General features: G+C 45.5%; 1 protein-coding gene across 4 annotated transcripts; it reads right to left on the reverse strand.

Moving 5' to 3' along the window:
* Nucleotides 1-1,687: 1,687 nt before the first annotated feature.
* LOC110553093 (histone H1.4) lies at nt 1,688-13,937 on the reverse strand. 4 transcript variants are annotated; one of them, XM_060373049.1, is made up of 2 exons: nt 11,884-13,937; nt 1,688-3,159 (listed from the first exon to the last, which is right to left on the reverse strand). In XM_060373049.1, exon 1 carries the CDS (start codon nt 13,873-13,875, stop codon nt 13,216-13,218), a length of 660 nt encoding a protein of 219 aa, XP_060229032.1. In that variant the 5' UTR covers nt 13,876-13,937; the 3' UTR covers nt 1,688-3,159; nt 11,884-13,215. The 4 variants fall into 4 exon arrangements, with proteins under 4 accessions (XP_060229032.1, XP_060229035.1, XP_060229033.1 ...); XM_060373052.1 differs by having other exon boundaries at nt 11,292-13,937; XM_060373050.1 differs by lacking the exon at nt 1,688-3,159 and adding an exon at nt 3,199-10,569.
* Nucleotides 13,938-14,220: the final 283 nt, after the last annotated feature.

A 14,220-nucleotide genomic window follows, 5' to 3' on the forward strand; every position in this document is an offset into this window, starting at 1 on the left:
GGAATGTGAGTGAGAGGAAACTTACAGGTGGCCAAAAATAGCCACAGTACTGGGAAAGGGCAGGTCACCATAGTGAAAGCTGTGTTACGGAGTCCCTTCCTCAGCTAACCGTCTCTCTCCTGTGGACTCTGGTCACAGGCAGCTGGGGAACAGGTGGGAGAGGTGGCTGCTTCTCAGTTGAGGGTCCTCACCGTTGCCCCCTTCCCCTTCAACTAGGGAGTTCACACAGTCACGTCACCAAAGACCTAGGTCTGATTGTGTTGCTGTTTTATTTTGATGCCATGTTGTCAAGGTTAACCCGAGTTCCATAATGGATGGGACGGTCACGCTACGCTATGAGGAAACAGCTGAACTACAGCATCCCTGATGGGGGTGGGGTAGTTGAGTGGGTGTGGACCTGCCCTGTGGAATGAAGAACGACTGCCCTTCATGGATGCCAGTGGGTACCCGCAGGGAGAAAAGTGGAAAATTTTCTTACTACCTTGTGAGAACCAAGTCTTACTTTTTTTTTTTTTTTTTTTTTTTTTTTTTTTTTTTTTTAACAATTACATCCTCTAGTGTGTTTGGGTGGAGGGTGGAGGAAAACCGTCAGCCGTTTGCTCTCTTCTTCCACTGTGTAAATCCGAGGTTCGAACTTGAGTAGTCAGGCTCGACAGCAAACAACATTAATCTGGTGAGTCATTTTGCCAGCCCAACTTTTTTTTTTCTCTCTTTGTTTTTAGTTTGTTTGTTCGTTTTAACCTGCTATTTGGATTAATTCCTTAGGGTTAGCAAGTAATGATATCTTCAGTGTAAGGACTACAATAAGAACTCAGAGTTAATCAGGTCGGGTCAGCATATTTTATGCCACTTATTAACTATAGAATATTGTTAAATGAACAAGCAAAAAAAAGTATTTGGAATGTTGTTTGCTATGCACACTCATACCAACATTACATATTTTGGATCCTAGGCACTTTTGCCTCTGTGGTTCCCTTCATCTATTAAAAGTAATAATGGTATTCGTTAGAATCAAAGGAAGATTAATAATGCTATTAGAATATTTGTTTTTACCTAAAATTCTTTGACCTAAAATTTCAATGTTCATTCTTATTTTAAATTAACTTGTTTTTTTTTACATGCATGAGTATTTTGCTTGCATGCATGTACACATACTATATGTGTGGCTGCTGCGCACAAAAGCCAGAAGAGGGCGTTAGATCTGCATCTCGAGTTACGTATGGCTGTGAACCCCCATGTGGGGTCTGGGAACAGAACCTGGGTCCTCTTCAAGAATAACAGCTGCTTTGATCGCTGAGCCGTCTCTCCATCCCTTCTTTTTTTATTTTAGGAGAAATTACGATGCTTTTGTGAACTTTAAATTATTTTGTAGGCCTTCATGCCATTTCTTCTGTGCCTAATAGCTGTGGGCCCTTGTTCAGGTCAGGTACTACCTTGCTCTGCATTTTGTGTAAAACAGTGGCTTCCAGGCTGTGCCTTGTGCTGGGTAACTCCATTTTGAGTGAAAATACAGGGACTGGAACCCTCCTCCATTGCTGGTGGGAATGTAAACTTGTACCAGCCGCTTTGGAAATCAATCTGGCTCTTTCTCAGACAATTAGGAATAGTGCTTCCTCAAGATCCAGCTATACCATTCCTAGGCATATATCTGAAAGTTGCTCAAGTACACAATAAGGACATTTGCTCAACCATGTTTATAGCAGCTTTATTTGTAACAGCCAGAACCTGGAAACAACTCAGATGTTCCTTAACTGAGGAATGGATACAGAAATTGTGGTACATTTACACAATGGAATATGACTCAGCCAGCAATTAAAAACAAGGAAATCATGAAATTTGCAGGCAAATGGTGGGACCTAGAAAAGATCATCCTGAGTGAGGTATCCCAGAAGCAGAAAGACACAAACAGTATATATACTCACTTATAAGTGGATACTAGACTTATAAGATAGGATAAATATACTAAAATCTGTATACCTAAAGAAGCTATACAAGGAGGACCTGGGGAAGATGATCAATCCTCACTTAGAAAGACAAATGGGATGGACATTGGAAGTAGGAGAAAACAAGAAACGGGACAGGAGCCTACCACAGAGGGCCTCTGAAAGAATCTTCCTAGCAGTGTATCAAAGCAGATGCTGAGACTCATAACCAAACTTTGGGCAGAGTGCAGGGCATCATATGAAAGAAGAGGGAGTTAGTAAGACCTGGAGAGGACAGGAGCTCCACAAGGACCAAATATACCTGGGCACAGGGGTCTTTTCTGATTGATACTGATTCTCCAACCAAGGATCATGCATGGATATAACCTAGAACCCCTGCTCAGATGTAGCCCATGGCAGCTCAGTATCCAAGTGGGTTTCTCTAGTAAGGGGCCAGGGACTGTCTCTGACATGAAGTCAGTGGTTAGCTCTTTGACCTGCCCACCCCCTGTGGGAGGAACAACCTAGCTAGGCCATGAAGGAGGACATTGCAGACAGTCCTGGTGAGACCTGATAAGCTAGGGTCAGATGGAAGGGGAGGAGGGCCTCCCTATCAGTGGACTTAGAGAGGGGCAGGGAGGAGACGAGGGAGGGTGGGATTGGGAGGGAATGAGGTAGGGAGCTACAGCTGGGATACAAAGTATATAAACTGTAATTAATGTAAAAAATAAAAATAATAATAGAAAAGAAAATACAGGGACTGCACGAGTGCATATAAAGAAATGAACAGCACCACGTGTCCAGCAGCACCCAGGAGGCACAGACCGACAGTTTATTTCTAAAGTCAGCAGCTCTTCTCTATAAACATGTAAACCTAGCACGGTAGGCTAGGCACACGTAAGTACAAGAGACTATTAAGCCATACCAGAAAAATCAGGACCCAGGATTTATTTAACACGACACACCTACGCTAGATGTACTTGGACTCCACATAGAGGGGAGCACCTAACACTGATGGTGACAGCCTCCACCAACGGGTCACCTTGATAGGGGCACGGCATATTCCATATGATAAGATGACGTTTGCTCTTCATTCCTCAAGAAGGGAGCTACATGAACATGTGGCAAGCGGCTTGTCTGTTCCAAGTTCTACTTCAGTCCAGCTGTCGTCAAAATGACTGGCTCAGCAAGCCTGTAGGACTCAGAGTCTTGGTGTGTGTGAACTCTCCCCTTGTGACTGCAAAAGGAGACAAGGAGAAAAGCACTAAAAATCATGAGAGTCAGAGTCAGCAATGACCACCTGACCAGAGGGGCAAGGTTAAAGCTCTAAAATGACCGATCGGCTTTGTTTCTTCTCCCTAAACGATCTACTGGGAAACTATAAGATATAACCCACTGTCTTCTCAAATTGCTAGCCCTTTGAACCAAACACAGTGGAGAGATTAAATCCCTAGTTTTTGCCCATATTGTAGGCCACACAGCACAGCCCCAGGCAGGGGTACTGTGTGTAGTTTGAGAGTTAATATCAATAACTAAAACTGCATCAAACGAACTTGTGTTTGTGAATGGCCAGCTATAAAGGGAAATCAGGAATTCTTGACAAATTGAGGTGGGTGAAACCAACACAGCTTGTGACTTGGTTTTTTAATAAATTTTGAAAGTATGGGAATGCGCAAGTGTATCTATCTATTCATTAATATTCCTAGAATAGTGTGCTTACAACAGCCTTACTTGTCACTGGTGAATTGTTAAAAGTGATCATTGAATTGGAAAATAATTCTCTCTCTCACCCTCTCTCCATCTCATGTGTGTGTGTGTGTGTGTGTGATGCTTAGTTTTTTTTTTTTTTTGTCAACTTGTCAGAAGCTAGGGGCATTTAGGAAGAGGCAACCTCAATTGAGAAAACAGTTCCATGAAACTGGCCTGTAGACAATCCATAAGACACTTTCTTTATTAATTGATGTGTGAAGGCCCAGCCTACTGTAGGCAATGCTATCCCTGGGCAGGTGCTCTTGGGTTACATAAAAACAAAACAAAACAAAACACCCCAAACAAAACAAGCAAACCACAAGAAAGCCAAAAAGAGCAGGCCAGTAAGCTGTGTTCATTTATGACATCTGGTAAAGTTCCTGCCTCTAGGTTCCTTTCCCGCTCGACTTCCTCCACATTCTGCCCTTACACACGGACTTCACCCAGAAGTGGGAGCTGAAAGGAAACCTTTCCTCCCCAAGTTGGTTTTGACTATCGTGTTTTATCACGGCAATAGAAACTTTAATTAAGACAGTATTTTATCACAGCAATAGAAAGACCTAACTGAGACAGAAATTAGGACCAGGAGTGGGGTCTTGCTATTGTAGACCTGACCATGTTGTTTTTGGAAGGATTTTGGAAGCGTTTTGTACTTTGGGCTACAAAAGCTGTTGAGTGTTTAGGGCTTAGTCATCTGTATTTCATCACAGCAATAATTACTTTAACTAGGATAGGCTGAAAACGTCAGCTGTAGTTAATAAAAGACCACCGTCATTAAGACGAAATGTTCCGCAATTTTATTAAGATGAAACGTTCTCAGGGTTAGTACACGGAGCCTGTGGTCCAGGGGGTGGGGGTCTGCCAAGACCCGGCAGCTCAACGTGGTAACGTGTAGAGTCTTTCACGTTGTGTTCGTTTGTTCGGCAGTGTGGAATCTGCAGCATACAGGGAGTCCTGGAGAGCTGAAGATTGGCATGGTGGGAGGGCAGGAGGAGCCACAGGTGAAGGTGCAGCCTCGATTATGGTAGGGATCCCCGCCTAGTGGAGATGCCAGGACTGTGGAATGATGACCAGAAACAGCTGCACTTGTGAAGTTGAGCTGGCCTGATCCTTAGAGACCAGCTGTGTGTGTGGTGGAGGGAAGCGCCAGAGACTGCACAAGTCCTTTGGATCCAGAAGATAATGGGTGACATTGGGCACTGAACTGTTTACATTGTTGCAGTTTGGTTTTGCTTTGATCTGATTTTAACTGTTTCTGTTTCTTCGCTCTTAGAATACCAATTATGTAACTAAGTTGAGAGACTTTGAATTTTAAACACACATCTGATTTTTAAGAACTTGGAGGACTTAAAAGCGATTGATATTTTGTATCACAAAATAAAGAAGACTTAGCAATGAAGTTATGGTTTGAGGTGTTTTGCTTTGAGACAAGAGTTTCACTATTTAGTCCTGGCTAGTTTGGAACTCACTGAAATCCTTATGCCCTGGCTGAGGTTAAAGGGATCAACTTCAAGAGATCTGTCTGCCTCTGCCTCCCAAGTGCTGGAATTAAAGGTGTACAACACTATTCCTTATTTTTCTTACCCTTAAAATATGCATGTATATATGTATGTACGTATGTATTTAATTGAGATGTAGGTATGTGTGACTGCATAAGGTTATGGTTTTTAAAATGATGTATTTATATATCTGGTTGGTGGGCAGTGGACGGTTATGGTTGACTTTAATGTCAACTTGCCATAAATTAGAACCATGAGTGGAAATCCTCCACTGAAGAACCGTTCTCGTTGTGTTAATTGATTTGGAAAGGGCCACCCTGACGTTAGGTAGTACCTCCTGTTAGCAGCCCAGAGAAGAAGGGTATGGGAGAAGAAAGATGAGTCATCTGTTGCCCATATGGCCTTTCTTCTGTTGCCAAGTTGCTTTACCATGTTGCTGTTGGTTCTTGCTTCCAGCTTTCCATCCCAAATTAGGGACCGGTAGTAATTCAGGGACCTTCTAGATTTTCAGTGCCAGGTTGGCACTGCTGAGGCACCCATCTTAGCAGACTCAGCAAACACTGGGTTGTCAGGCTCTTAGTGAAAGACCATGGCTACCATGGGCCTACTGAGGCAGAGGCAAGGCTGTTTTAGCTGAATCTTACTTTTGTATAACTTAATATTTTCTAAGCAAGTTTATTGGTAAAGTCTTAAAAATACCAGTTTATTGCTTTCATTTCCTCCATTACTTTACATGTATAAACAAGGGTTCTTGGGTTATGAGGTGTGTTTTCAGCCACTGGAGAGAAGGTTAGGGATTGTTATGACAAAACTTTTCCTGGAGGAAACACAGCTTGTGTCTACTCAGCCCAGACCGAGAACCTACGACAGAATAAAGTAAGTTTATCACCAAAGTCCTACTTGGTAAACCAGTAGATTTTATGGGGTTCCTTCAGGAGTATGGCTGAGGGCTCTCTTACAGGAGCAGAAAAGACTCTGAGACAGCTGCACCAAAGCTCTCCCAGCATGGTGACAACTCAGCAGTCTGGAAACCTGGAGCACATTGCACAGCCTGCAGGCAGTGCCACAGGTTGCGGAGAGCCCTGTCCGGATGCCTCAGTGGGTTTAAATTTCTTCTAAGCTGCTCTGGTTTCTGCTTTTTCTAAGGGCAGCTGGTCTGGTCTGCTCTGAGCATGGTCTTCGCCAGTTCGGCTCTCTCCCTCTGAGAGGAACTCTCAGCTTTTGTAGTTTACTCTGGCAGAAAGGGGCCTAGCAAACTTCCTGAAGCTATTTTAAGTAGTTACATTCTTGCTTAAGGAGTTTCCTGCAGTATAGAGTGTTTTATTCTTAGAGGAAACCGCTACAAAACAGGGGTAAACTCCCTTAGGAAGCAGACAGGCTTCAGAATGTTTAGGTCAGATTTGTGTTTTCAGTTACTTTATACATTTAGTTCTTCCCCGCATTCATCTCTCTTCTCATTAAAGAAAGCAAAAGGGTAGCATCTTTGCCATCAGCATTGTTATTTCTTTTAAGAGAAGAGGGTTATTTTGATGTGTGTGTGTGTGTGTGTGTGTGTGTGTAGCTGGGGTCCAGGCACTGCTACACTCGCCTGGGAAGGATGAAGTGGAGCCTGGAATGGGTACAGTCTGCAGGACTTGGGTCAGGCTGGGAGGGCTAAGTCCTTCTCCAAGGATTTTAGCTGTAAAGCTCTCTTAGAAGATAGCCAACAAAACAGCTCACTGAGATGATATTCAGTAAAACAGTTTATTTGGGGTGAACAAGGTCTATATGAACCTTGGGGAGCAGGAAGGTAGTTTTAGGGTGGGTGTATCTCATTAGTCGGGGCTAAGATGCTGGGATGCTTTATTTGCATTCTACATACTGGGCTACTATCTACCTTTAGACTTAGGGGTCCTTAGACTAAGCTGGGGCACAGAACAGGCAGGGAGCTATCCTTACTCCTGCTGGCCTAGATTTTTCTGGGTTTGGACATGAATCAACCTTACTCTAGCTCCACAGTGGCTTCCCCAATTGCACAGTCCAAGTGCCCCACAGCAGTCACACTTAATTACGAAATTTTGAGATACCCCTGAATGATGTGATTTGATGACAAATCCCTCAACTTGACATGTTGGATTGGATTCAAATAGCTTACATGTTTTCTTTTTCCCTTCCTTCCTTCCTTCCTTCCTTCTGTCCTTCCTTTCTTTTTCTCTTTCTCTCTTTTGCTCTTTCTCTTTCTCTAGAGTTTCATGTAGCCCAGGGTGGCCTTGAATTCCCTACACAGAGGAAGCTACCTTCTAACCCCTGAGCTTCCTGTTTCTGTGTTGAACATGCTGGGTAGACACACGCGCCCTATCACACATGCCTCCTCCACAGCTGCTGCTGTTGTTTTAGGACACGGTCTTTCTCTGTAGCCTGGCTGGCCTAGAACTCATTGTGCAGACCAGTTGGCCTTGAACTTGCAGCCGTCTTCCTGTCTCTGAGTCCTAAGTGCTGATACTAAAATTCAGAGTTAATTCTTCTTGCCTAAACTTTTTAACGTGTGATCTGAAAAGGATTTCTCCATCTTCACTTTAGCTCAATGAAATGAAAGCTATAAAGATGGCTAATATTCTCTAACTAGCAGCTTAGTAACCACCTCTAATCTCGGAGATTTATATGAGTTATCTAATCCCTAAAATAACTCTAGCAGACGAGTTTGGACCACAGATACAATTAAAATCATTTCAATAGCTTATCTTTGTCCTCTAGCCCATTTGCCATAGGCATGTGTGTATTTTAAATGGATTTTAAAGTCATCCTACAAATAATTGAGTCTGTATGTATGGAAGAGCCTTAACCAATCATAAGAGAGCATGAAGAAAAAAACAAATGACACCTCTTTACCTCTTATCTTGTCCTGTGCAGTCTTGCTGATGGGAAATGGGGACAATCAGTCAACACCCATTAGTACCAACTGTGAGGAATGTGAGGAGAGGAAGATAAAAATGGGACACAAGAGGACATGTCACAGTGGATCAGAAAGTGTCACAGATGTGGAGAAATTTTAACTAGTCAATTCAATTCAAATCTCAAGGGTTAGAGAGCCCATGATGGAGAAATAAAAGCGTGGTAGCAGGACTAGCCAAGAGCTTGCATATTGGTCCACTAGCAAGAGGCAGGGAGAGTGAGCTAACTGGGAATGGCAGGAGTGTTTTGAACCTCAAAGTCTATCTCCGGTGACATCCTTCCTCCAATAAGGCCACACCTCCTAATACTTCCCAAACAGTTCCACCAACTGTGGACCAAACAGGAGACTATGGATGGCATCCTCACTCAAACAATCATCTTTTAAAGAATATTTTGTTTTCCAGTGACCCTGAGCTGCTCTGGTCATTTTATTGGTGTCAACTGTGGTAGAAACATTGACAACCACTAGTCTTATACTTTACATATTAATTAAGTTGGTGTTAGCTTTGTTTTTAGATTTATTTTATTTTCTTGTTATGATTTCTCTGGCTGGCCTTGAACTCACATTGGTCTGCCTGCCACTTCCTCCCAAGTGATGGGATTAAAGACAAGCATTACCACATCCAGCAATGTTGTGCCTAGCTTTAAAGCCCATTAATTTGTTATTCCATATTATTTTCTCATTATATCATATTTCACAGTACTGAGATGTAATTGTCTTACAAGTATATACTTTCTTGCTTTAACTCCAATTTATTCATTAAGCTCAAAGTGGCCAAACCTAACTGTTAGACAGTTCCAACAATCAATCTTCATAGATATGCTTTATAATTTGCAGTTTCTCAGATAAATTCAAGTTTGTTAAAAGACATAGTAGGTTACCTTTGAATTCTGCGTAAAGAGCAGAATGCTGGCATTCATTGCTATGCTCCATTTATGTAAGGCTAGGAGTTAAACTCAAGGCTTCATAAATACGAGACAAGTATGCTGGAAACTGAACTACAATCTCATTGACCAAAATGTTGCTTACTCCACTCTTCGTCTTTCTGTGATCTCACTCATTAGGGACTAACAGCTGCCCTTCTTCTCCCTTATTTCCCTCCTTTCTTCTTTTTTCTTTCAAAGACATAGTTTTCCTCTGTAGACCTGGCTGGCCTAGAACTCACAGAGACCCACTCACCTCTCCTTCTCCAATGTTGCTATTAAAGGTAAGCATCACCTTGCTGGGCTTTTTTGTTTGTTTGTTTCCTGAGACAAGGACTTATTATGTAGACCAGGCTGCTCTGAGAGTCTGTGTGGCAGATACGGAAGCTCTTTGGAAGTCTTTCAAGACTCTGGGATGACCACAATAGTGCTTCCATCTAACTTCAACCTCACTAAAGATACTTGAGATTTAATCTTCCATTTAATTTTTGACACACAGGAGACAATAAGTGTTAGCTCCTCATCAATTTAACTACTCCAGTTTGGATTTTCTTTCTTTTCTTCTTCTTTCTTAACATAGCCATAAAAAAATACCTGTTTTATGAATGCAAGCATGACCAACATTAGGAACTCTACTTATATTTTTTTAAACAGGTGAAAAGAGGGAAGGGTACAAGTTCATGGGATGGGAAAAAGAGAAAGGATAAGACCCATAAATAATTACTACCTGAAAATCAAGTTGGAAGAAAATTACAACTAAATAAATACTACATACATATACAAGGAAATACTATAACTCATACTCTCAAGGGATTATTGTGGGAAGGAACTTAAAAGACAATGATGACTGTTAGCCTTTCCTTTCCTTCTTTCTTTGCGGCTTGGTCTCATTCCACAGTCTTTGTGGGCATGGAAACTGGTATGCAGATCAGGCTGGCCTCACTCTCACAGAGATCTGCCTGCTTTTTCCTCCTGATTGCTGGGATTAAATGCATGCACCGCTATACCCCATGGCTTTCTTTCAAAGAGGTTTATTTATTTTTAGTTCATGTGTCTGATATTTTGCCTGCATTTATATATGTGCATTGTATACATGTCTGGTGTCCCAGGAGGCCAGAAGAGGGCCTCCAGACAATGAGCACCATATTTGTCAAGGGCCTATAGTCTGATTCAACATACCATGATGATCATCTTGTAATTTTTTTTTCATTTATTTGTTTCTGGTATTGAGAAATTCACCAGTCCTAGAACATTGTCAGCCACAATCTTCTTTTTTGAAAGTTTTTAATATTATTTTATTAAGTCTTTGAGGTTTTATACAGTGCATTTAATCCTATTCATCCTGCCCCTAACTCCTCCCTTATATACTTCCACCTCTCAGCCCCTTCCCAAATGTGTGTCAGAATCCAGTTTATTTATTTATTTAGTCCACAGATTCCTGGGTGTGGGGCCATCCATTGGAGCACGGCCAATTTATCTCGGGCCTCATCTTTAGAAAGCCACGATCTTCTAATCCTTCTATACCAGGGCACTGAGGCACAGTTCTACAAATGTGCAGAAAAAAAAAATAAGTATCAAATCTACCTGGCGCTCTGAGACACAAAACCACCTAAGCAAAACTCCGATCGAATCCTTAATTTAGCTACCGGCATCTGTTGATTTGAAGGCTGGGAATAAATAAGTCTGATCCAGAACTAAGTGCAGAGCTTGAGCTTTTCTGTGCAATCATGTCTTAATGGTCCAGCTCAGTGTAACACCCTAAATACCAAAGTTTAGGCTGGGCAAGGTCAGCTGGGGCTTCATACAGGCCCTGTCCTATGACCTGACCCACCGCCCTACTTTACAAAAGGGGAAACATCATCAGGATTTTAATTTATCCATACAGGAATCAAACTTGTGGTATTATATATAAGAAAATCGTGCCCACAGTATGAACCACTTATTGTTCATGAGGGTGTGAGAGTTTAAGTTCACCGCTTCCTCCATCACCCCCAGTTCCCTTCACGTTTGCCTTTCTCCCAGCCTTTCGGCTTCATCCGTTTACTTTAGCTCTCCAGCCACAAGAGGCCAGTCTGCCCTGTGAAGAAACAGCTACACCTGCAGACCCGGGATTTCCTCCTTCCGACTTCAGCCTGCGGAGGTCAGAGACGCACCCTATGCCGAGCGCTCGGAGAACACACTTGCTGAAAGCTGCTCAAAGACCACGGACTAAGTAACTAAGATACAGCCACAGGGAACCTGAACATCCCTTCTGCCTGAGCCTCACCTCTGTCAGCGGCAAACCCAAGTCACGTTAAAACTGGCACGCTGGAAAAGCAAGCATTCACAAAATTCATATTTCTGTGGGAACTCTTGTGTTAGATCCCTTTTCATTGGCACGTATCTTATAGAAAGAAGGTTGGGGTTGGGGTTGGGGACCCGGGAGAAAGGAAAAGCTCTAAGCGAAATTAAGTGTCTGCGCATGCTCATTCGTGCTCAGGGAGAGCAACCCCGGGGAGTCTGAAGCCGATTTCATTTCTAGAAGAGGAACCAGGATAGTTCAGTACCAGAACCGAGAGCGGCACGGTTAGACAGCACCTGGAGTTAATTTATAACTACGCGGCGGCAGATTAACTATATAGAACCCGTAGGTGAACGTGGGTGCGTGGTTCCTGGAAGCTACGCTGTTTCCCGCATTTCCAGGGCACCGCGGGGCTCACATTAGCATGAGAAGGGCGGGCAGGGCGGTGCACGCCAATAGATTTCGGTTGGGAAGGATTGAGAATTCCAGGCTAGCATCCCGACCACGTGTCCAACAGACTGTAAAAAGAAGCGCCTAACTTTTAAGCGTGAGGACACTCGAAACGGCTACAACTCACTTGTTGAGAGAACGCACGGTTCCGATAAGTCTTCGAAATCGTGCGTGAACATGCCTGCCCAGCTTGGCTTCTTTACAGGCTCGGTGCTTGGCGAGTTCCCTGCGCCACGGAGATCGTCTGGATCTGTTGAGATGGGATGGTGCTTTCTGTAATGCGGCGCGACGCCTCGCCCGCGATGCGCTCGAAGATGTCGTTGACGAACGAGTTCATGCTGCCCATGGCCTTGGACGAGATGCCCGTGTCGGGGTGCACCTGCTTCAGCACCTTGTACACGTACACCGAGTAGCTCTCCTTGCGCCTGCGCCGCCTGACGTCCTGCGAGTTGGTGACAGCTCCTTAGGAGGGCTTCTATGGGGCGGGCGTGGACTTCACCGGCTCTGGCAATGCTGTGCAAAATTTAACTTCCTCCAACTGGCACACCAAACAAGCATTTTGGAAAATTACCACCCTGTCACCGGCCACGCACCATAATTCATTCACGTTACGCAGTATTCAAATGAGGTTAATAAGATTTCCTTCAGGATTGGATTAGTTTTAGCGTTTCGTCACGAACAGGAGCGTAAACGACACTTGAAGGGCTACTGTCTCATTGGCCGCCTTGTCACCTCCCGTTCGCCAATCAGAAAGTACGAACTAAACTGCACAAGTCTGCTAGAGCTAACCTATTCAAGCGCGGTCGCCGAGAAACACGGTGAAGTTGTTTTCAAGCGTACGCTCACGGTACCCGTGTGACTCAGCACAGCGGGGGCTGCGATGAGGTTCAGGCGGTCGTTGCCAGGAGACTCATCCAGCTTATTTTGCGCCGAGCCGCTGGATGCTAAGGACCCCACCGTGCTAAACTGTTTCCTCCCCAAAAGTTAACTGCAAGGCGGGGCGCGGTGCTGCTCGCCTCTGATCCTGCAAGCACTCAGCGAAGCAGAGGCAGGCGGATCTCAGTTCAAGGCCAGCCTGCTCTAGGGAGAAGGCCAGGCCTGCCAGCGGAGCTGCCAAGGCTCCAGAGAAACTTGGTCCCGAAGTTACCTACCTACCAACGCGTGGCATCCAAGCATAGTGAAACTGCCTCATGGCTGTTTGTGATGCGTATGTCTAGTAAATGCCTAGGTGTATGTAGACACACCTAAGGTAAGAGCAACCTTCCATAAGCGTGCTGCAAACACTTCTATACACTAACCCAGCCCTGCCCCGCGCTTCACGGAAGCCCAGCCCACTGGAGGGTGCTCACCCAGGCCACGCCCCCTCTGAACGCGCAACAGCTCCTTTACTGAGATTTGTGGGTGGCTCTGAAAAGAGCCTTTGGGTTGTTCGGCTTCTAAGCAGTTGGCCAAAGAAAATTTACTTTTTCTTGGCTGCGGTTTTCTTTGGCTTGGCCGCCTTAGGCTTGGACGTTTTGGGCTTAGCCGCCTTGGGCTTCACCGCTTTCGCCTTGGCAGGGCTCTTGGGCGCCTTCTTGGGCTTAGCTGCCTTCGCCTTCTTCGGGCTCTTGGCTTTTTTGGCTCCTGCGGCTGCAGCCGGCTTCTTCGCCTTCTTTGGAGTCTTCTTGGTGCTCTTCTTGGGGGTGGCGGCTCCCGCAGCCTTCTTGGGCTTCTTGGCCGCCCCCGCGGGCTTCTTGGCCTTGGCCGCGCCCGCCTTCTTGGCTTTGGGCTTGGCCTCGCCGGAAGCCGCCTTCTTGTTGAGCTTGAAGGAGCCGGAGGCGCCCGTGCCCTTGGTCTGCACCAGGGTGCCCTTGCTCACCAGGCTCTTGAGCCCGAGCTTGATGCGGCTGTTGTTCTTCTCCACGTCGTAGCCGGCGGCCGCCAGCGCCTTCTTGAGCGCGGCCAGGGACACGCCGCTGCGCTCCTTGGAGGCGGCCACGGCCTTGGTGATGAGCTCGGACACCGGGGGGCCGGACGCCTTGCGCTTCGCGCCCCCTGCGGCCTTGCGAGCCTTCTTCTTCACCGGCGTCTTCTCGGCGGGGGCCGGGGCGGCGGGCGCGGCGGGCGCGGTCTCGGACATGGCGAAGCGTGCGTGCAGGAGAGAACTCGAGCCGGAAGCAGAGGCACTGGCCGGGACTCGGGCCGCGGCGCTGCGCCCGCCCGTTTATATAGGGCGGAGCTGCGTCGTGATTGGTGCGCTGTCCAGCCCGCCTCGCTGGCAGCCGCGGAGTGTCCTCTCGGATGCCGAGTTGTGTTTGTTACACCTCAAAAAAAGCCAAAAATTTAAAAATTCCCTACCTCGAACGGCCAGATTTTTCTCAGATAATGATCCCCGAAGCCTCGGGGTTCGTGCACATCTCAAAAAATGAGCAAAGCACCTAGACTTCTGTCAAAAACCTGCGATATTTCCCGCGGTGCTCAGCAA

This window comes from Meriones unguiculatus, chromosome 19 (genome assembly GCF_030254825.1).
Source record: "Meriones unguiculatus strain TT.TT164.6M chromosome 19, Bangor_MerUng_6.1, whole genome shotgun sequence".
NCBI lineage: Eukaryota > Metazoa > Chordata > Mammalia > Rodentia > Muridae > Meriones > Meriones unguiculatus.

Coding starts and splice junctions, on each gene's coding strand:
- LOC110553093 (XM_060373049.1), bottom strand. CDS start 13,875: ATGTCCGAGACCGCGCCCGCCGCGCCCGCCGCCCCGGCCCCCGCCGAG.